General features: G+C 45.6%; 1 protein-coding gene across 5 annotated transcripts in view; it reads left to right on the top strand.

The window, feature by feature from the left end:
- Positions 1–22647, top strand: part of LOC110504057 (kinase suppressor of Ras 1) — a 66084-nt gene extending 43437 nt beyond the window's left edge. For 2 of the 5 annotated variants that reach the window (XM_036961574.2, XM_036961576.2), the window contains 19 exons: positions 7837–7975; positions 8075–8477; positions 8714–8850; positions 9049–9118; positions 9576–9659; positions 9750–9811; positions 9931–10043; positions 10169–10349; positions 10881–10922; positions 11297–11354; positions 11519–11576; positions 15764–16000; positions 17054–17250; positions 17420–17516; positions 17613–17752; positions 18267–18398; positions 19019–19154; positions 19371–19504; positions 21737–22647. In XM_036961574.2, the coding sequence (XP_036817469.2) occupies positions 7837–7975; positions 8075–8477; positions 8714–8850; positions 9049–9118; positions 9576–9659; positions 9750–9811; positions 9931–10043; positions 10169–10349; positions 10881–10922; positions 11297–11354; positions 11519–11576; positions 15764–16000; positions 17054–17250; positions 17420–17516; positions 17613–17752; positions 18267–18398; positions 19019–19154; positions 19371–19504; positions 21737–21815 (2499 nt within the window). In that variant the 3' untranslated portion in view covers positions 21816–22647. The remainder of the gene's footprint in view (positions 1–7836; positions 7976–8074; positions 8478–8713; positions 8851–9048; positions 9119–9575; positions 9660–9749; positions 9812–9930; positions 10044–10168; positions 10350–10880; positions 10923–11296; positions 11355–11518; positions 11577–15763; positions 16001–17053; positions 17251–17419; positions 17517–17612; positions 17753–18266; positions 18399–19018; positions 19155–19370; positions 19505–21736) is intronic. The other 3 variants (XM_036961575.2, XM_090218786.1, XM_090218787.1) reach the window with 2 other exon arrangements.
- The last annotated feature ends 887 nt before the right edge of the window (positions 22648–23534 follow it).

The following is a 23534-nucleotide window of genomic DNA, read 5'->3' as shown; positions in this document are numbered from 1 at the left end:
GGCATGATCGCTGAGATCCTGGTTGAAGACAGCGAGCTGTATTTAGAGGGCAAGTTGGTCAGGATGATATCTATGAGGGTGCCCATGTTTATGGATTTAGGGTTGTACCAAGTAGGTTCCTTGATAATTTGTGTGAGATTGAGAGCATCTCATTGAGATTGTAGGACGGCCAGGGTGCTAAGCATATCGCAGTTTAGGTCATCTAATAGTACGAACTCTGAAGATAGTAGGGGGGCAATCAATTCGCATATGGTGTCCAGGGCACAGCTGGGGGCTGCGGGGGTCTATAACAAATGGTACCAGTGAGAGACTTATTTATGGAAATGTGGATTTTTAAAAGTCGAAGCTCAAACTGTTTTGGCACAGACCTGGATAGTATGACAGAACTCAGCAGGCCATATCTGCAGTAGATTGCAACTCCACCCCCTTTGGCAGTTCTATCTTGACTGAAAATGTTGTAGATGGAAATGTCAAATTTTTGGGTGGCCTTCCTAAGCCAGGATTCAGACATGGCTAGGACATAAGGGTTGGCGGAGTGTGCTAAAGCAGTGAATAAAACAAACTTAGGGAGGAGGCTTCTGATGTTAACATGCATTAAACCAAGGCTTTTACGGTTACAGAAGTTAACAAATGAGAGTGCCTGGGGAATAGGTGTAAAGCTGGGGGCTACAGGGCCTGGGTTAACCTCTGCATCAACAGAGGAACAGAGGAGGAGTAGGATAAGGGTACGCCTGAAGTCTATAAGAACTGGTTGTCTAGTGCACTGGGAACAGAGAATAAAAGGAGCAGATTTCTGGGGGTGGTAGAATAGATTCAGGGCATAATGTACAGACGTGAGTACAGTGGAGGTAAACCTAGGCATTTAGTGACGATGAGAGAGCTTGCATCTCTGGAGACACCAGTTAAGCCAGGTGAGGTCTCCCCATGTTTGGGGTGTGTGACAAAAGAGCTATCTAAGGCATGTTAAGCTGGACTAAAGGATCTACAGTGAAATAAAACAGCAGAAGACAAGCCATATTGACATTAGAGAGAGGTATATGTAGCCGAGTGATCATAGTGTCCAAAGAGCAGCAATAGGTGAGTCAGGGAGCTGTTCGGTAGTCGCTACTATGCTAGGCGAGCAGGAGGCACAGCGTTCAGAAAGCTAGCGGGCCGGAGCTAGCAGATGGGTCTTCGGCGACATCACCACGGAAAAGCCTGCTGAAACCACATCGGATGATTATGTCGGCAGACCAGTCGCGATAGATTGGCGGGGCTCCATGTTGGCAATAAAGGGTCCAGGCCAATTGGCAAAAGAGGTATTGTAGCCCACAAATTAGTGGGTATACCTCTTCGGCTAGCCGGGAGATGGGCCGAGCTCAAGGCTAGCTCAAGGCTAACTGGTGCTTGCTTCAGTACAGAGGCGTTAGCCAGCAGTAGCTACTTGGTTGCAGCTAGCTAGTTGTGATGATCCGGTGTAATGGCCCAGAGTTTGCCGCAGGAATCCGGCGATGTGGTGGAAAAAAGGATTCCGATATGCTGGGTTGATATCGCTTTGTGCATCGGTAGTGACCGAGCTAAAGCTGGCTGGTGTCCGAGCTAAAGGTGAAGACCGCTAGCTGTGGCTAAAAGTGACTACTAGCTAGTAGCTGGCTAGTTACTGATGGAGGTTCCAGTTATAACATATAAAAATAGCAGATCTGTACCACATTGGGTGAGGCGGGTTGTAGGAAAGTATATTTAGATCGTATGTTTAAAGTGAGATTAAAAATATATATGAAAAAAATTGAGGAAATCAACTATTTACATGGGACAAGACGGGACAAGACAAACACACATCCGGCTGCTACACCATCTTGGATTAAGTAAGGAAAAAAAGCTAGCCTTTGCTTTCCTAACTGACTGTGTATATTGGTTCCTGGTTCCTGTCTTCCCTGAAAAGTTGCATATCACAGTGGTTATTCGATGCTAATGCAGTACTTACAAGCCCTTAAATCTTCTTAAGGCTAGGCGTCCCGCTAGTGGGACACCTGTCGACAACATCCAGTGAAATTGGAGGGCGCACAATTCAAATAAATAATTGTAATATTAAACATTTATGAACATACAAGTATCTTATATCGTCTAAAAGCTTAAATTCTTGTTAATCTAACTGCATTGCCGATTTATAATAGGCTTTACAGCGAAAGCATACCATGCGATTGTTTGACGACGGCGGCCCACATCAACATATTTTTCAACATAAAATCACACATAGCGCTTAAATTGAATATCTTCCTCTCTTTGCAATCCCAAGGGTCCCAGCGAAAACATGAATGGTCGTTTTGTTAGATAAAATCCTTCTTTATATCCCAAAATGTATGTTTAGTTGGCGCCATCGATTTCAGTAATCCACTCGTTCAACATGCAGACAAAGGAGTCCAAAAAGCTACCGCAAACTTTGTTCAAACAAGTCAAACAATATTTCTATTTAATCCTCAGGTATCCTAAAATGTAAATAAACTATAATGCCGTTTTAAAAAAAGCAGCAGTAAAATAACAATAGTGAGGCTATTTACAGGGGGTACCAGTACAGAGTCAATGTGTCGGGGCACCGGGGTTAGTTGAGGTATTTGAGGTAATATGTACATGCAGGTAGATCATAAACAGAGAGTAGCAGCAGTGTAAAAGGGGGGGGGGGGGGCAATGCAAATAGTCTGGTTAGCCATTTGATGAGATGTTCAGTAGTCTTGTGGCTTGGGGGTAGAAGTTGTTTAGAAGCCTCTCGGACCTAGACATGGCGCTCCAGTACTGCTTACTCTGCGGTAGCAGAGAGAACAGTCTATGACTAGGGTGGCTGGAGTCTTTGACAATTTTTAGGGCCTTCCTTTGACACCGCATGGAGGTCCTGGATGGCAGTGACGTACTGGGCCTTACGCACTACCCTTAATAGTGCCTTGCGGTCAGAGGTTGAGCAGTTGCCATAACAGGCAGGCAGAATGCTCTCGATGGTGCAGCTGTAGAAGCTTTTGAGGATCTGAGGACCCATGCCAAATCTTTTCAGAATCTTGAGGGGGAATAGGTTTTGTCGTGCCCTCTTCATGACTGTCTTGGTGTGCTTGGACCATGTTAGTTTGTTGGTGATGTGGATACCAAGGAACTTGAAACACTCAACCTGCTCCACTACAGCCCCTTCGATGAGAATGGGGGCGTGCTCGGTCCTCCTTTTCCTGTAGTCCACAATCATCTCCTTTGTCTTGATCACGTTGAGGGAGAGGTTGTGGTCCTGGCACCACATGGCCAGGTCTCTGATCTCCTCCCTATAGGCTGTCTTGGTGTTGTTGGTGATCAGACCTACCACTGTTGTGTCATCAGCAAACTTAATGATGGTGTTGGAGTCATGCCTGGCCATGCAGTCATGAGTCAACAGAGAGTACAGAAGGGGACTGAGCACGCACCCCTGAGGGGCCCCCGTGTTGAGGATCAGCATGGCGGATGGGTTGTTACCTACCCTTACCACCTGGGGGCGGGATCCAGTTGCAGAGAGAGGTGTTTAGTCCCAGGGTTCTTAGCTTAGTGATGAGCTTTGAGGGCACTATGGTGTTGAACGCTGAGCTGTAGTCAATGAATAGCATTCTCACATAGGTGTTCCTTTTGTCCAGGTGTGAAAGGGCAGTGTGGAGTGCAATAGAGATTGCATCATCTGTGGATCTGTTGGGGCGGTATGCAAATTGGAGTGGGTCTAGGGTTTTGGGATAATAGTGTTGATGTGAGCCATGACCAGCCTTTCAAAGCACTTCATGGCTACAGACGTGAGTGCTACTGGTCGGTAGTAATTTAGGTAGTTTACCTTAGTGTTCTTGGGCACAGGGACTATAGTGACCTGCTTGAAACATGTTAGTATTACAGACTCAGACAGGGAGAGGTTGAAAATGTCAGAAGACACTTGCCAGATGGTCAGAGCATTCTCAAAGTACACATCCTGGTAATCCGTCTGGCCCCGCGGCCTTGTGAATGTTGACCTGTTTTAAGGTCTTACTCACATCGGCTACAGAGAGTGTGATCACATAGTCGTCCGGAACAGCTGATGCTCTCATGCATGTTTCAGTTTTACTTGTCTCAAAGCCAGCATAGAAGTAATTTAGCTCGTGTCACTGGGCAGCTCGCAGCTGTGTTTCCCTTTGTAGTCTGTAATAGTTTGCAAGCTCTGCCACATCCGATGAGCGTCGGAGCCTGTGTAGTATGATTCGATCTTAGTCCTGTATTAACACTTTGCCAGTTTGATCGTTCGTCGGAGGGCATAGCAGGATTTCTTATAAACTACTTGAAAGCTCCCTTTAGCTCAGTGTGGATGTTGCCTGTAATCCATGGCTTCTGGTTGGGGTATCAGTCACTGTGGGGACGACGTCATCGATGCACTTATTGATGAAGCCATTGACTGATGTGGTGTACTCAATGCCATCGGAAGAATCCCGGAACATATTTCAGTCTGTGCTAGCAAAACAGTCCTGTAGTTTAGCATCTGATTCATCTGACCCATTTTTTATTGACTGAGTCACTGATGCTTCCTGCTTTAGTTTTTGCTTATAAGCAGGAATCAGGAGTATATAATTATGGTTAAATTTTCAAAATGGAGGGCGAGGGAGAGGTTTGTATGTGTCTCTGTGTGTGGAGTAAAGGTGGTCTTGAGTTTTTTCCCCTCTTGTTGCACATTTAACATGCTGGTAGAAATGAGGTAAAACGGATTTAAGTTTCCCTGCATTAAAGTCCCCGGCCACTAGAAGTGCCGCCTCTGGATGAGGGTTTTTGCTTAGGGCCTTATACAGCTCATTGAGTGCTGTCTAAGTGCCAGCATCGGTTTGTGGTGGTACGAAGAATATAGATGAAAATTATCTTGGTAGATAGTGTCGTCCACACATTGTCATGAGATACTCTACCTCAGGCGAGCGAAACCTCAAGACTTCCTTAGATATCGTGCACCAGCTGTTATTTATAAATATACATAGAGCGTCACCCCTTGTCTTACAAGAGGCTGCTGTTCTATCCTTTCGATAGAGTGTGTAACCCGCTATACGTGCTTGTAGATTTTTCCACTTTATTATCCAGCGATTGTACGTTGGCCAATAGTATCGATGGCAAAGGCAGATTAGCCACTTGTCGCCGGATCCTTACAAGGCACCCCGCTCTCCTTCTGCGATATCGCCGTCTGACGGGGATGAGGGCCTCGTCGGGGGTCTGGAGAAAATCCTTCTCTTCCTACTCATTAGTCTCAGTGCTTTTCTCAGCTGCTGACTCAATGTTAAATGCATTGAGGTCCATTGTTGTGTGGACTTAGTAACGTTATGGTCAACTAGGTTATTGGGAATAGGATTTATGAAGTAGAATTCTGATAACCAGGTCTCATCATTTCAGTGAAGCAGGGAAAGAAATTGCTTTTTATTTCCATGAGTATTGTGAGGTACTACAATAAAATGAACATGCCACAGTAAGAAACTAGGCAACGGGACTTTGAAGTTGATTCAAGCCCCAGTTTTCCCAACTGTAGAAATGTATACTCAGTGGCTCTCTAGATCGTGACAAAAACTAATAGACCTAGATAATATCCAACTCCTCAGTCTCCTGCCTCCCTCACTGTATCATGCCACAAGGCAAGACCCAGATGCAGACACAGGAGGCAGATGGTTGGAGTCTAACAATGTTTAATAATAAAAAGGGGTAGGCAAGAGAATGGTCGTGGACAGGCAAAAAGGTCAAAACCAGGTCAGAGTCCAGGAGGTACAGAGTGGCAGGCAGGCTCGTGGTCAAGGCAGGCAGAATGGTCAGGCAGGCAGGTACAATGTCCAGAAACAGGAAAGGGTCAAAACCAAACATACAAGATGAACTGGCACAAAGAGATAGGAAACACAGGGATAAATACACTGGGGAAACAAGCGACACCTGGAGGGGGTGGAGACAATAACGAGGACAGGTGAAACTGATCAGGATGTGAGGGGTGTGACACACTGGGCCAAACACCACTTCATGCGCCCTTTTGTCCATTTCATCCGTTTACTATGGAGACAATGCAGGAACCACATGGTTGCCAGGTAATTAAGACTCCATCACAGAAACCCTGTGATGGACTGTCGCCAGGGAGACCAGAGGTGGGAAAATTAATTGTGGTAAAATAACAGGGGTTGATGGTGGTATATGGGTTAAATCTTCTTTTCATGGCTTGCCAGTAGATTCCGGAATTCACCAGTCCAGCACTTGGGTACCTCATCTCAGAAATCTCTGAGTAAACTATACTGAACAAAACAACTATTTTAAATATTTTTCCCCAATTTTGTGATATCCAATTGGTAGTTACAGTCCTGTCCCATCGCTGCAACTCCTGTACGGACTTGGGAGAAGCAAAGGTCGAGAGCCGCGCGTCCTCCTAAACAAACTCCACCAAGCCACACTGCTTCTTGACACAACGCCCGCTTAACCCGGAAGCCGGCCGCACCAATGTGTCAGAGGAAACACCGTACACCTGCCGACCGCGTACATTGCGCCCGGCCCGCCACAGGAGTCGCTAGTGCACGATGGGACAGGAACATGCCTGCCAGCCAAACCCTCCACTAACCCGGACGACGCTGGTCCAATTGTACGCCACCCCATGAGTTCCACGGTCATGGCCAGCTGCAACAGAGCCTGGACTCAAACCAGGATCTCTAGTCGCACAGCTAGGACTGCGATGCAGTGCCTTAGACCACTGCATCACTCGGAAGGCCACATACAACCATTTCTAATGTTTTACTCTGTTACTGTTCATATGAGGAAATCAGTCAACTGAAATATATTCATAAGGCCCTAATTTATGGATTTCACATGACTGGGAATACAGATATGCATATGTAGGTCAAAGATACCTTAAAATAATGGGTCTCAAAATGGGCCTGAGGATCGCATCCGGTATTTCTGTGCATTAAAATTGCCATCAATAAAATGTCAGTAGCTTATGCCTGCCCATACCATAACCCCACCACCACCCTGGGGAACTCTGTTCACAACATTGAGGTTAGCAAATCGCTCCCCACATGACGCCATACACGTGGTCAGCGGTTGTGAGGCCGGTTGGATGTACTGTCAAATTCTCTAAAACGATGTTGGAAGCGACTTATGGTAGAGAAGTTAATTCAGTTCTCTGGCAACAGTTCTGGTGGACATTCCTGCAGTCAGCATGCCAATTGCAAGTTCCCTCAAAACATCTGTGGCATTGTGGCCACTAAGGCCTTTTATTGTCCCCAGCACAAGGTGCATCTGTGTAATGATCATGCTGTTTAATCAGCTTATTGATATGCCACACATCTCAGGTGGATTATCTTGGCAAAGGAGAAATGCTCAATAACTGGGATGTAAACAAATTTGTGCACAACATTTGAGAGAAATAAGCATTTTGTGCATATGGAATATTTCTGGGATCTTTTATTTCAGCTAATGAAACATGAGACCAACACTTTACATGTTGCATTTATATTTTTGTTCAGTGTAGCCATCTCTTTAAGGATAGTGTTTTTCATTGGACTATAGCCACCAAGTAACCTCCAGATTGACCAAATGTCACATATTACACAATGTCCCCCCACTCCCTGCCTGCCCTGAAGTGACACAGTGTTGACACTGTCCTGTCTAAGGGTTGGGTTGATAGTGTGTCACAGCACGTCTGTGTAGAATGTCATAGCAACTTGTTTGGGACAACCACGCACACATTTCCCACATTTCTCTCTCATCCTTCTCTCCTTACTTTATCTCTGGCACACATACCTCCCTGTCTCAGTCTTCTACCCATCTGTTTCAGGTCTCCTTCCATCCTCTTTCTCATTCCTCTCTCCATCTCTCTCTCTCTGTGTCCAGGCTGTACCAGTGAAGCTGTCCCTGGATGCTTTGCTGCAGATGTCCAGTTGTCAGGTGCAGGACACCATGAGACAGCTGGGCTCTGAACCAGAGGAGTGCTCCCGACTCACTGCTGCCCTCTCCTGCCTAAAGAGTGCCAGTGAGACATGTTTTCTGTAATTAATAACAGTGTTGATTGATGCTGTGTGCTCTGTAGTTTAGTAATGTTTGTAACTCTAACTTCTGACTTCTGCTTTAGGTGGGGACATCAGAGAAGACCCAGGAACCTGGATATCAGAGCCTCCCCGCCGTGACAGTAACACCTTACCTCCTCCGGACCGTCGCCCCTCCACCCCCGCCACACTACCCCGTGGCTCCATCCTCAGTCCGCATACCCATGCCCGTTCTGTCTCTGTGACTGTCGTACCCTGTGTGGACGATAAGGGGCATCAAGTCTACACAGGAGGCATGTCGGACGCTTTCCCCTCCTCGCCACTGCTCTTCTCCAATTCCCCTCCCTCCAAGAGACGCGCCAAGCACCCTCCACGCATGTCCCCCTCCCGAAAATTGCTGCAACTCCCCTTCAATATCACCCTCACACGCAGCAAGAGCCACGAGTCACAGCTGGCCAACCGCATAGAAGAGCCAGTGCCCAACAACAAGTGGGTGTTTCTCTATTATGTCGTCTTTAATTAAATTAATTAAGGCAGCCATTTTGTTGTGTTCCTTTGTTGTTTGAACTAGCTATTTTGTGTTTTCTTTTATTGAATATGAGCGACAATTTTCATAGCAAGTGTGGGTGTTTGAGTTAAAACCTATGGAATGAGTTGGTTTCTCTGTGAATGATGTGTCTGTTCTCTGAGTGACCCACACAGCTAGCCCTCTCTTTGTTCTGCAGGGGTGGGAAGAAGAACAAGCTGCTCCTGAATGTGCACATTAACAGTAGCAGTGGAAACGGGTGTGAAGACTCCACCCGGACCCCTGGCCCAGCCACCGCCCCCTACACCCTCCCAGGAACCCCTACGCTGCTGGAGCGTGAGTCCTGATGCCCCAGTGGAACCTGGGAACTCTGCCTTTCTGTTTCCCTCTCTACTTGATTGGAACTACATCACTTTTCTCATTTTTCTTTCTCCCACTCTTTGTTTCTCTTCCTCCACCTCCAACTTTCTAGCTCCTGTCCTCTGTTCCCCTTTCTGTCTAGTTCCTCTCACACTCTCTCTCATTCCCTTCCAGATAACCTAGCATTGCACCGGGGGTCTCCACAGATGATGAGGAGGGATATCGGCCTCTCTGTAACACACAGGTAGGACACATCATCAAGACCTGTGTCACACCATACTTACGTATCTATCGTTTAAGCCCTAGAGGCCCTCAGGGTCTTAGTGGAGTTTGTGATGGGACTGTGAAAAAATACATCCCGGTTTTGAGCTCAGCGTTCTACCTTGGCACAGACCACAAACATTTCTTGCATCGGTCTGGTGAGAATGGCGTCTCAAGAATCTGAGAATTTGAGTTATGCAGACACTCAGCCAGACCCGTGTTTATCTGACTGGAAAGTGTATATTTATTAATTTTGATATTGCATGAAAGTTCTGGGAAAATAAATAACAGATTCCAATGAAAACCATTTTGGATATGACAGAATTCCAACACACTTCTCTTGAACATCCCAGTTTGTCCACTACCCAGTAGGCACCTCCAACATTAGAAGCTGTGATATAACTGAAATATATTCATGCTTTGCTCTCTCTCCTTCTAAGGTTTTCAACCAAATCCTGGCTCTCACAGACATGCCAGGTGTGTCAGAAGAACATGATGTTTGGTGTTAAATGCAAACACTGCAAGTAAGAAGAAACCATCTATACATCGCTGCTTTCATTTGTTCACAAGTCATTCTTTGCTCCTCTTCGAACTACTCTGTCCTCTGCTTCCAGGTTAAAGTGCCATAACAAATGTACCAAAGAAGCCCTTCCCTGCAGGATATCTTTTCTCCCACGTAAGACCTGGTCCATTCCTGCATACAAAACGGCAAAAAATGCACACTGTAATGATCCTTTTCCCGGTACATCCCAAGAATGTCAATTTAGTACTGAGTCATTGTTCCCTATATTTCAGTCCCGCAAATCCGCCGGGCAGAATCCGTACCGTCTGATATCAATAATCAAATTGACCGTACGGCAGAGTTACCAATCCAGTTTGGCACTTTACCTAAGGTGCTAACCAAAAAGGTAGAAAAAAATGTTTTAGCATACGTGTGTATGTGTATTAATAGTAATGTCACCATACATGGAACCTCTAATTTGTCCTGAACCTTAATTTATGAAACGTTTCTGTTGAAAACCCTCTCTTTCAGGACAACCCTCCCATGCTGAGCCAGATGGATTCCAGCAGTAACCCTTCCTCCACCACTTCCTCTACGCCCTCCTCGCCCACCCCCTTCCAGCAGAGCAACCCCCCCAGCATCAACGCCACACCGCCCCCCAACTCCTCGCCCGGCCCCCAAGGGCCCCGAGACAGCCGCTTCCACTTCCCAGGTCGGGCCCTCACAATGACAGGCCCAAGCACGCTCTAGATTCCTACTCTGTTCCACAAACATGTAACTCCAAAGCAACAGTACTCCAGTATCTCTCACAGGCCCCCACCCCAAAGACTCTAGATTCCTACTCTGTTCCACAAACATGTAACTCTAAAGCAACAGTACTCCTGTATCTCTCACAGGCCCCCACCCCAAAGACTCTAGATTCCTACTCTGTTCCACAAACATGTAACTCTAAAGCAACAGTACTCCTGTATCTCTCACAGGCCCCCACCCCAAAGACTCTAGATTCCTACTCTGTTCTTCTAACTCACAACACTAAACTCCAAATCCACCCTAAGCCAGTAAAATAACATCTCTAATCATACTCCAATTCATAATCACACTTAATTTGCTCTATTACCACTAATCATATCCTATTATAACATTTCCTTAACTGCTTGTGGCTTATCTAACCTTGTCTAACCCAATCATATCGCTCTCTCCTCTCCATTTTCCTCTGGTGGTTGTTTCTCATCTTGTCCTTTAGCTGGCGGTTATTTACAACCTAGACAACAGTTTATTTTCCCTGGTGAGTTAACACTGAGTTAATACCGCTCCCTCCATGTGTGTCCTGTAGTCCCGCCCAACTCGTAAAATACCATCCCCTTTTCATGTGTTGTCATCTGCCACTGTCCTTTATGACAAGCTTTTAGCAAAGCTATTACATGCTGATAGCTTTGGCTTTTACAGTGCATGGCTGCTCTCTGGTGGACAAAAAGGTGAACTGACTGAATGCTGCTTGGCGCTGTGTATAGTCGGACAGAGTTAGAGGCAGCCATCACAATTTAGAGGATGCATGCTCTGAAGTGAAGTGAAGACAGATAGGGTTAGTTAAATAATAGTTTTACTATGAATCAGATATTTGTGTTCTTTTGCTCAACATCCTCATTGTCCCACACACAGATGTTTCCTCTTCACCATATCCTGTTGGACTACACTCTGAAGGCTACCATGACACTGGGTAAGAGGCAACAGCTTAGAGTCCGAGTAAAGACCATTTAAAATGTTGTGGTTTTTCACCCACATTGTCTACTGTAAGTCCCACCATAATTGACCATAGTTTCTACTAGACAGGGTTACGTTAAAATTAGGAACCGCTGTTTATGGTGATGTTTGTCCCCACAGAGACACACAGCAACTGGCACAATCAGAACCTCCATGTCAAGGACGGGAATGTGGAGCGGTGAGTACTCAAAATCCCCGGTGGCAGAAATAATAATAATAATGTATTAATTACATTTGTAAAGCACTTTTCACTTTTCATTATACAATAATCTCAAAGTGCATAAGATTAAAAAGAAATAAACTAGTTAAAAAACAAATATGTACTGTGTGTCTAACCAAATCATAACAGCAACAATCAAAGTGTAGGAGGAAGGGTAGGACAGATGATAGGACTGATGATAGGGAAGAACATTAAGGCCTGCTTTAAAAGGAGTTTAACGTGGCTTGAACGTAGAGGGCGTGGAGGTTCATGGGGGAGAATTGGTCTGACAGGTAGGTGGGTCAGATGCCATTCAAGGTTTTTCAGATGAAGTGGAGAATATTATAGTCAATTATTTGAGGAACAGGTGGAGCTCAGCAAGAATGGGGGGGGTGTGGGCAGACTTTTTAGTTTATGTCAAGAACTGCGTTCCCATGATCAATTCTGGAGAAAATGAATACATGGATTAGCTTTTCTGCGTCAGATGTTGTGAGGGAGGGTCTTAGGCGGGAGATGTTCTTCAGGTGAAAGAATGGCGTTTAACAGACTAATGTGGACATTGAAGGAGAGAGCAGGGTCAAATTTCACACCCAAATTAGTGATGACTGATGAGAGTGGGATGATGTGGCTGTCTATGGCAGGGAGGATGCTGCATGGCGAATGCTGTAGGGCGGACGCTGCAGGAGTTGATCTGCTGGGGGCTGTCTATCAATATTGCCTAAGTCTTGCTGCTGTTGAGTTGGAAGGAGTTGTTCTGCTTTTAAGATTTGACCTCTTCCAGACAGTTGGACAAAGTTGACAGAGCAGATGTTGAGTCAGGCTTTGTCTGCGTAGCAGTGCAATTGGACACTGTGCTGTCTGAAGATCTGGCCAAGTGGGAGCATGTAGAGCAGGAAGAGGATAGGTGCTAACACCAACCCTTGTGGGACACCGCAGGCTATGGCAGACTCCTCTGATCTTGCCTCACTGAGGGTGACATTCTGCTTACGGTTAGAGTGGTAGGAGTTAAACCAGTTTAGTGCAGTCCCACAGATTGGTAATGTGCTCTCTGAGGCGCTCCAGTAGAATGGCGTGATCTACTGTGTCAAAAGCAGCACTGAGGTCCAGAAGAATCAAGATGGTGGGAGATCCTGTATCTGCAGCCATGAGCAGGTCATTTATAACCTTCGCCAGGGCTGTCTCAGTACTGTGCAAGGACCTAAAGCCAGACTGGTGAGCTTCATAAAGCTGGTTAGCACTGATGTGTGAGTGAAGCTGAGTTGCCACTATCTTTTCCAGGACTTTAGATAAAAATGGGAGGTTGGAAATAGGCCTGTAGTTTGAGATGAGGTCTTGGTTTCTTGAGCAAGGGGGTGATGACAGCAATGTTGAACAGTGACGGCACCTGCCCAGTGGGGAGATAATTGTTGAACAGGTTGAAAGCAGCTGAGCATGTTTTGAACATTGACGTTACAATAGGGTCACGGGGGCCACCGGTAGTCTTCATTTTTTAGATATGGGCGGTAGGGTAGGAGCTAGAGTGGGGTTGAGGTTGGAGGATACAATGTTCTGTCCAATGGTGTTGATTTTAGCCTTGAAGAACTCAACAAATTGGTTGCATTGTTCGGTAGTTGCTGAGGAAGTGAAATAGAAGACGGTTCCATGTTTTGCAATGGGGAAATCACCCAGCAGCATTTACCTGATCAAGTGAGAGTTCTCTAGTCGAGTTGATTATGTGGTGCAATGATACTGATATGATCATTTTACCATCTAGAAAAATGAACAAAAGGCTGGTTCTCTATTTCTCTAAGGAGATGGCGCCAGAGGAGATGGCTGACGTTCTTGTATGGTCCCCTAACCAGTTGTGCTATTGTGTGTGTTTTTTCAAATTATTTGTAACTTGTTTTGTACATAATGTTTCTGCCACCGTCTCTTATAACCGAAATGAGCTTCTAAATATCAGGACAGCGATTACTCACCCCTTACTGGAAGAAGATTTTTTCTCCAGACACCCGACAAGGCCCTCATCCCCTTCATTTGCAGGAGAAAGAGATGGAGAAATCGGGGACGTAGGTCTGGGTGCTTGTAAGGATCCGACAGCGAGTGGGTAATCTGCCTTTACCATCGGTCCTATTAGTACAATTATTGGATAAAATGACAGACAAACTATGTGCACGTATATCCTACCGTTTTCAAGGAGTGGGACTCTAACCCGGAAGCTTATAAGAAATCCCGCTATGCCTTCCGACAAACCATCAAACAATCAAAGCGTCAATACAGGACTAAGATTGAATCGTACTACACCGGCTTCGACACTCGTCGGATGTGGTAGGGCTTGCAAACTATTACAGACTACAAATTGATGCACAGCCGCGAGCTGCCCAGTGACACGAGGCTACCAGACAAGCTAAACTACTTCTATGATTGCTTCGAGGCAAGTAACACTGAAACATTCATGAGAGAATCAGCTATTCCGGACGACTGTGTGATCACGCTCTCCGTAGCCGGTGTGAGACCTTTAAACAGGTCAACATTCACAAGGCCGCAGAGCCAGACGGATTACCAGGACGTGTACTCTGAGCATGCGCTGACCAACTGGCAAGTGTCTTCTGACATTTTCAACCTCTCCCTGTCTGAGTCTGTAATACCAACATGTTTCAAGCAGACCACCATAGTTCCTGTGCCCAAGAACACTAAGGTGACCTGCCTAAATGACTACCGACCTGTAGCACTCACGTCTGGGGCCATGAAGTGCTTTAAAAGGCTGGTCATGGCTCACATCAACACCATTATCCCAGAAACCCTAGACCCACTCCAATTTGCATACCGCCTCAACAGATCCACAGATGATGCAATCTCTATTGCAATCCACACTGCCTTTCCCACCTGGACAAAAGGAACACCTATGAGAATGCTATTCATTGACTAAATCTTAGCGTTCAACACCATAGTGCCCTCAAAGCTCCACTAAGCTAAGTACCCTGGGACTAAACACCTCCCTCTGCAACTGGATCCTGGACTTCCTCACGGGCCGCCCCCAGGTGGTAACCCCAGGTGTAGGTAACAACACATCCGCCACGCTGATCCTCAACATGGGGGCCCCTCAGGGGTGCGTGCTCAGTCCTCTCCTGTACTCCCTGCATGGCCAGGCATGACTCCAACACCATCATTAAGTTTGCTGATGACACAACAGTGGTATGCTTGATCACCGGCAAGGATGAGACAGCCTATAGGGAAGAGGTCAGAGACCTGGACAACAACCTCTCCCTCAATGTGATCAAGACAAAGGAGATGACTGTGGACTACAGGAAAAGGAGAACCAAGCACGCCCCCATTCTCATCAACGGGGCTGTAGTGGAGCAGGTTGAGTGCTTCAAGTTGCTTGGTGTCCACATCACCAACAAACTAACATGGTCCAAACACACCAAGACAGTCGTGAAGAGGGCACGACAAAGCCTTTTCCCCCTCAGGAGACTGAAAATATTTTCTATTAGTCCTCAGATCCTCAAAGTTATACAGCTGCACCATCGAGAGCTGGTTGCATCACTGCCTGGTTTGGCAACTGCTCGGTCTATGACCGCAAGGCACTACAGAGGGTAGTGCGTTCGGCCCAGGACATCACTGGGGCCAAGCTTCCTGCCATCCAGGACCTCTATACCAGGCGGTGTCAGACGGCAAGCTTACCATACGGCAAGCGGTATCGGAGCACCAAGTCTAGATCCAAAAGACTGAACAGCTTCTACCCCCAAGCAATAAGACTCCTGAACAACTAATCAAATGGTTCCCAGATTTTTGCATTGCCCCCCCCCCCCCCCCATCCCCTTTTTACGCTCTGTACCGGTACCCCCCGTATATAGCTATTGTTATTTTACTGCTGCTCTTTAATTATTTGTAACTTTTATTTTTTATTTAACACGTATTTTTCTTAGAACTGCATTGTTGGTTAAGGGCTTGTGAGTGAGCATTTCACTGTGACAAATACATTTTATTTTATTTCATTTGGGTTTCAGTTTTTATTCCAATCTCTCTAACTGTGCTGTCGTGAGCAAATAAACCAGCAAAAAAAATCTAACTGAAACTGATTTCCAGAAATCTCAATCTGCAATTGATTGAATATCTCCCTGATTGTATGTTTTGTCTGGGTTGACATGACACAATTTGTGCATGCTTTGTCTCTGTGTATTCAGGAAGAGGAGGAATACCCAGGGGATGAGGGAAACGGTAGCAAGGAGGGCAGAGAGAAGGGCCACTCAAACGGAGAGTGTGATGGGGACGAGATAGAGGACCTGCCCAGCTACCGGGGCCGACTAGCCGGTGGCCAATGGAGGGGGCCTATCTCCCGTAAGGCCAGCCAGACCAGCGTATATCTGCAGGAGTGGGACATCCCCTATGAGCAGCTGGAGCTGGGGGAGCTCATTGGCAAGGTGAATGACTCCAGCTTTACATGGTGGTAATTTTGCACTCGGCGGTCAGTTTATTAGGTACACCTACTCGTTCGCTTCTACAGACAGTGAGTCATGTTGCCATGGCTTGCTTATAGAATACAGGAAGACAGGAATGGAGGCATTAGGTTACTGTTGGATTGAAAGTTAGAATGGGCAAACCGAGTGACTAAAGTGTCTTTGAGCGTGGTATGACCATCGGTGCCAGGCGCGTTGGTTCTAATATCTCAGAAATGGCCGGCCTCCTGGCGTTTTCAGGTAAAACAGTGTCTAGCGTTTACCAAGAATGGTGGGACAAACAAAAAGCATCCAGTCAGTGGCAGTCCTGTGGGCGAAAACAGCTCGTTGATGAGAGAGGGCGAAGGAGAATGTCAAGAATCGTGCAAGCTAATAGCCATACAGGCATATAACGGTGCCGTACAACAGTGGTGTGCAGAACAGCATCTCGGAAAGCACAACTCGTTGGTCCTTGCCATGGATGGGCTATTGCAGCAGACGACCACACCGGATTCCAGTCCTATCAGCTAAAGAAGAAGAGGCTCTAGTGTGCACGTGATCACCAACACTGGACAATTCAGGAGTGGGATTGAGGAGTGGAAAAACATTGCCTGGTCCGACGAATCCCGGTTCCTGTTGTGTCATGCTGAGGCCCCATCCTGCCTGGTGTCAACGGTACAGGCTGATGGCGGTGGTGTAATGGTGTGGGGAATGTTTTCCTGGTGCATGTTAGGTCCTATGCTACCAATTTTGCAATGTTGGAACACCACAGTGTCTGAACATTGTGGCATCCCTCCATGGCTACAGAGGTGTCTGACCCGGTACTAGATGAGTGTACCTAATAAACTGACCAATAAGTGTATATGACAACAGCGGTATCTACACAGAGGTGGGGTTGTAAGGGCTCATATTCAAAGTCAATTGGTATCTGCATGTCTCCTTTAAAAAAAGGCCAATGGACTAAATTAGAGTTCCTTGAATGGAAACAGAAAAAAATAGCTAATAACACAAGTACCCATACATACTTCCCTATTCCAGGGCCGCTGGGGGAAGGTGCATAAGGGGCGCTGGCATGGAGAGGTGGCCATTCGGCTGCTGGAGATAGATGGTAATAACCAGGACCACCTGAAGCTGTTTAAGAAGGAAGTGATGAACTACAGGCAGACCCGCCACGAGAACGTGGTCCTCTTCATGGGGGCCTGCATGGCCCCGCCACACCTCGCCATCATCACCAGGTTAGGGGGAAGGAAGTGGGAAAGGGAGGTGGGGATGTCTAGGGGAATTGAGCAGAGAAAAGCTGGAACCCTTGAATCAATCTATGAGAGGTATTAAATGTGTCTTGGTTTAACAAATGAGGAAACCAGGAAAGGCTTTGTTTTGACATTTCCTCTGGTTTTCTCTCAGTTTCTGCAAAGGTCGGACACTATTCTCTGTTGTAAGAGATGCCAAGAACACGCTAGACATCAACAAGACAAGGCAGATCGCTCAGGAAATTGTTAAGGTGTGGTACTACTCAACTTCTCTTGAATTGTAAGTACATTGTAAGCAGCCTACTCTTCCTTTCACTGAAATGACGAAACTCTGACCTCTCCCTCAGGGTATGGGCTACCTTCACGCTAAAGGAATCGTTCACAAGGACCTGAAGTCCAAGAATGTGTTCTATGACACAAACAAAGTGGTAATCACAGACTTTGGCCTTTTTGGAATGTCCGGAGTGGTACAAGAGTACCACAAGAGGTAAGCAAAAAAAAACGTTGTCAAAAGTTAAACACACTAGCCTCCCAAGTGGCGCAGCTGTCTAAGGCGCTGCATCGCAGTGCCAGCCACGACCGGGTTAGGGCAGGGTTTGGCCAGCTGGGATGTACTTGTCCCATCACGCTCTAGCGACTCCTGTGGCGGGCCGGGCGCATGCACGCTGATGCGGTTGCCAGGTGTACTGTGTTTCCTCCGACACATTGGTGTGGCTGGCTTCCGTGTTAAGCAGGCCTTGTGTCAAGAAGTAGTGCGGCTTGGTTGGGTTGTGTTTCGGGGGACGCATGGCTCTCGACCTTCGCCTCTCCTTAGTCCATACGGGAGTTGCAGCGATGTGACAAGACTGTAACTACCAATTGGATATGACAAAATTGGGGAGAAGTATATATATATAAAACATGTAAACATACTGAGGAGTATACTTCTACACCTTTTCCGTCCAGATGAAGGATAAAAAATGTATGTTTGTCCATCTGTGGGTGTCTGTGTGCGTGTCCAGGCAAGAGAACGAGCTGAGGCTCCCTCATGGCTGGATCTACTACCTGGCCCCTGAGATCGTCCGCAGAATGGGCACTGGAAACCATGAGGACCGCCTGCCTTTCTCCAATGCTGCAGACGTCTATGCCTTTGGGTACACACAACTTCATCTCATCTTACATCCTGCCATAATAATAATACTGCATTTATACTGAACAAAAATATAGATGCAACATGTTGGTCCCGTGTTTCATGAGCTGAAATAAAAGATCCCAGACATTTTTCTTTTTCTGCCAAGATAATCCATCCACCTGACAGGTGTGGCATGTCAATAAGCTGATTAAACAGCATGATCTGCAGGAATGTCCAACAGACCTGTTGCCAGAGAATGTAATGTTATTTTCTGTACCATAAGCCGCCTCCAACGTCATTTTAGAGAATTTGGCAGTGCATCCAACCGGCCTCACAGCCGCGGAACTGTAACCACGCCAGCCCAGGACCTCCACATCCTTCTTCTTCACCTGTGGGATCATCTGATGGTGGGGGTGCTGAGGAGTATTCCTGTCTGTATCATTGAAATTGTTGCATTTATATTTTTGTACAGTATACTTAAATATAGGACATCTGAATGTTTTAAAAAGAAAATGTGGGCGAAACATACATAAATATGCTGAAATGTGGCTCCCCATGAAATGAATGTGTGAGTAGGTGTATGCTGTTTGTATACAGGGTTAGGACTCAGGTGCTAACCATGCAGTATATTTCAATCCCTAGCACCATTTGGTATGAGCTGCAGGCCCGTGGCTGGCCACTCACCAACCAGCCGGCAGAGGCCACCATCTGGCAGGTGGGCAGTGGAGAGGGCATAAAGAAGGTCTTGGCTAAGGTCAGCCTGGGCAAGGAGGTCACGGTAAGGTCAAAGAGCAGTGTGATGTCCTCTGGGAAGCTTAGTATACTGTATTGACATAATAAACCAAACAATATTATTCTCAGTGTGCGAGTGATATAAAACAGACTGACATTGCACTACCAGAGCCAAAACATTTGGATGGATTATCATCTACTGTTTATAGCCATAAGGATGGATGTGGGATTAGATAAATACCCCCTCCCTCCTCTCCTGTAGGAGATACTGTCTGCCTGTTGGTCCTTCAAGCTGGAAGAGCGTCCCTCCTTCACCCAGCTGACTGACATGCTGGAGAAGCTGCCGAAGCTCAACCGCAGGCTTTCCCACCCAGGACACTTCTGGAAGTCAGCCGAGTATGTATCCTAAAGACCAGGATCCCTTTTGAGATATACTGAATATACTCACTGTATATATATATGTGTGTATATATGTGTTTATATATATATATATATATACAGTGAGGGGAAAAAAGTATTTGATCCCCTGCTGATTTTGTACGTTTGACCACGGACAAAGAAATGATCCGTCTATAATTTTAATGGTAGGTTTATTTGAACAGTGAGAGACAGAATAACAACAAAAAAATCCAGAAAAACGCATGTCAAAAATGTTACAAATTGATTTGCATTTTAATGAGGGAAATAAGTATTTGGCCCCTCTGCAAAACATGACTTAGTACTTGGTGGCAAAACCCTTGTTGGCAATCACAGAGGTCAGACGTTTCTTGTAGTTGGCCACCAGGTTTGCACACATCTCAGGAGGGATTTTGTCCCACTCCTCTTTGCAGATCTTCTCCAAGTCATTAAGTTTTCGAGGCTGACGTTTGGCAACTCGAACCTTCAGCTCCCTCCACATATTTTCTATGGGATTAAAGTCTGGAGACTGGCTAGGCCACTCCAGGACCTTAATGCGCTTCTTCTTGAGCCACTCCTTTGTTGCCTTGGCCGTGTGTTTTGGGTCATGCTGGAATAACCATCTACGACCCATTTTCAATGCCCTGGCTGAGGGAAGGAGGTTCTCACCCAAGATTTGATGGTACATGGCCCCGTCCATCTTCCCTTTGATGCGGTGAAGTTGTCCTGTCCCCTTAGCAGAAGGGAGGGAGAGGGAGAAGGGAGGGAGAGGGAGATTGACAGTTCTTTTGTGTTTCTTCCATTTGCGAATAATCACACCAACTGTTGTCACCTTCTCACCAAGCTGCTTGGCGATGGTCCTGTAGCCCATTCCAGCCTTGTGTAGGTCTACAATCTTGTCCCTGACATCCTTGGAGAGCTCTTTGGTCTTGGCCATGGTGGAGAGTTTGGAATCTGATTGATTGCTTCTGTGGACAGGTGTCTTTTATACAGGTAACAAACTGAGATTAGGAGCACTCCCTTTAAGAGTATACTCCTAATCTCAGTTCGTTACCTGTATAAAAGACACCTGGGAGCCAGAAATGTTTCTGATTGAGAGGGGGTCAAATACTTATTTCTCTCATTAAAATGCAAATCAATTTATAACATTTTTGACATGCGTTTATCTGGATATTTTTGTTGTTATTCTGTCTCTCACTGTTCAAATAAACCTACAATTAAAATTATAGACTGATCATTTCTTTGTTAGTGGGCAAATGTACAAAATCAGCAGGGAATCAAATACTTTTTTCCCTCACTGTGTATGTATATATATATATACACACACACACTACTTCTCCTACGTCTATGGGGATGCCACTGTTGGTTTTGGGCTCTCTCATGGCTGGATGTACCTGTTGATCCCTGTCCCTCCAGTGATGTCACATTGGATGGAGCTGGGAGAACAGGAGGTGTTGATATGTGTGAATAAGAATGTGTTTATGGTGGAGGGGTGTAGCCATCCGACAAACCTGGGCCTACTCTGTTTTTTTTTTTTTGTAGGACCTTTGATTTAAATAACTAAAATGGATGAATGTGATGCAAATTACCAGCTTTATACAGTGAGAAGAAATGTCGTCTTAAATAGGGAATTTTTGCTAAAAAATCATTTTTAAGTAAAGTTGAACAAGACAAAAGGTTTAATAGCCTGTTGAAACTGTTTGGTTTGTGACTGTTCATTTCAGAGCTGAATGCCTAAATCTGTCCATGTTTTAAAATTGAATGTACTTTATAATAGCACCACCCCCTACCCCTCTCCCTGTGGGCAGTGATTGGAGGCTTGAGTGTCACACCTCTCCTGTGTCCCCCTTTCTGTCAATATTTCTTTCATACCTCACTTGTCATCTTTGTTTGGGTCTCCCTCCCTCCCCCCTCCCCCTCTGGGCGCTGCTGCTTTCTCCTGGATGACCACTGACTGACTCCACCTGTTCCTGCTCCACTTCACTCACCCTCCCTCCCTCCCTCTCGCTCTTCCTCTCTGGGCGCTGCTGCTCTCTCCTGGATGACCACTGACTGACTCCACCTGTTCCTGCTCCACTTCACCCTCCCTGTCTCCCTTGGTCCCCTCCACCTCCTCTTTACTTCCACCCCCCTCAAACATCAACTCTTGTTTTCCCATATTATTTTTTCCCTCCTCCACTTCTTGATCTATCCCATTATCTTTCTTCTTCTTTCCTTGCTCTCCGTATGAAGACCCTGGGTTCATCATCATTGCCTGCGGGACCATTGCAGTCAGGGTCTGCAGTCTCGCTGCCCCTACATATACAAATAACACATATCTCAGTGATCACCGGTGCTTATCAATCCGTAGGAATAGCCTGTTTGGTATTAGATTCAGAGGAATGGACAACCCAGCAAAATAACTGGTATCACAGCCAATAGTGCCACCAATATATAGAGTCATGTATCTTTGTCAACTTGCTAAATGTACCATAATGCACTGCCTGGGTTGTTTGTTAGTTTCTTGTTCTTTGCCTAACTTCAGTTTGTGTATTAACATTTTGGTGCTAGTAGTGGCTAATGCAAACAGTCTAGTCTAACCACTTGCTTTCTTTCAATTTTCCCCTCTCTCCTCTTTTTCCTCTCTCTATTTCTCGCTCTCTCTCACCCTACAACTTAGGTTGTAGCCTTCAGTATGCAAGATGAAGTAATAATGAGGTTCAATGTAAGATGTTGACTTGCCTCTTGTGCACTCTTTGTGTGCCTGTGTCAACATGCTTGTTTGGTTGGTTGCTGAATGTAATGTACTGGACAACCACAGATTAACCCTGTGAAAGACTGCAGTGATTGAATGTTAGCAGTGATAACAAAGATAAATGTATCCGATATATAAATATAGATAGAATTGTTTTATTTAATGTACAGATAACATTTGTTTTATGTGTACAAAGTTTTTTCATTACATTATAGGTACTTCACATCTAATTATGTAGAACTTTAAAACATTTCCCCCTCACAAAACACTGTGTAAACAAAAATTGTACATTAAAAGATGGGTTGGTGTTTTTTATGTCATAAGAATGTATATTTTTGTACAGATTGTGGCTACATTCAAGGTGTTTCTGGTTTCCTCAGTGAAAGACGATAAAACTGAACTCACATCATTTGGTTCTGTGTCTTGTTGTGGAATGCTGACAACAGTTTAAATGTATGATCAGTTTGATAAAGGTATCACTTTACATTAAGGATTTAAGCAGCTACATTACAAGCACACTTTCCACTAGACACCCTTTATACAGTTGATTTATCTCCAAGTGTTTTGATTTGATTTAAAGGGGCAATCCGGGATTCAAAATGTTGATTGACCTTAAATATGGGTGTCACTGACTCACCAGTTCCCAGGAGAGAGAGGAGGATGCAGAGAGCAGGCATGTTCATGATGACCGAGACAATGGTGGTCCCAATACACTTCTGCTACTGATATGCAGGATTACATCAAAAAGTGTGTTGTAAAATATACAGTATGTGCAAAATGTCAGTACAAAGTAGTACATGATTATTTCTCTTCTAGCACATTTTGAGACAAATACAAATAAATGTGAGTCTATTTGTGGCATTATTACTAAAATACCAAAATAATAAAGATTGTCACTGAATCCAGGAGAGACAAATGGAAGTGCCTCCTTATCAGAATGTTCAGATTTCTGCTCACTCAAAATGCAACATGCAACAATTTCAATGATTTTACTGAGTTACAGTTCAGTAAATCAGTCAATGAAATAATCTATGGATTTCACATGACTGGGAGCTATAGGTGCAGCCATGTGTGGGCATAGGCCACCCACCTACCGGGGAGCTGGCCCAGCCAATCAAAATTAGATTTTCCCCCAAAAAAGGGCTTTATTACTGACAGAAATACTCCTCAGTTTCATAATCTGTCCAGGTGGCTGGTCTCAGATGACCCTACAGGTGAAGAAGCAGGTTGTGAAGGTCCTGGGCTGGCGTGGTTACACGTGATCTGCGGTTGTGAGGCCGGTTGGACTTAGTGCCA

This window comes from Oncorhynchus mykiss, chromosome 24 (assembly GCF_057628025.1).
Source record: "Oncorhynchus mykiss isolate SJ-2025 chromosome 24, ASM5762802v1, whole genome shotgun sequence".
Classification (NCBI taxonomy): Eukaryota; Metazoa; Chordata; class Actinopteri; order Salmoniformes; family Salmonidae; genus Oncorhynchus; species Oncorhynchus mykiss.
Note: the sequence above shows the minus strand (reverse complement) of the source record. Positions and strands in the feature narration are given on the sequence as shown.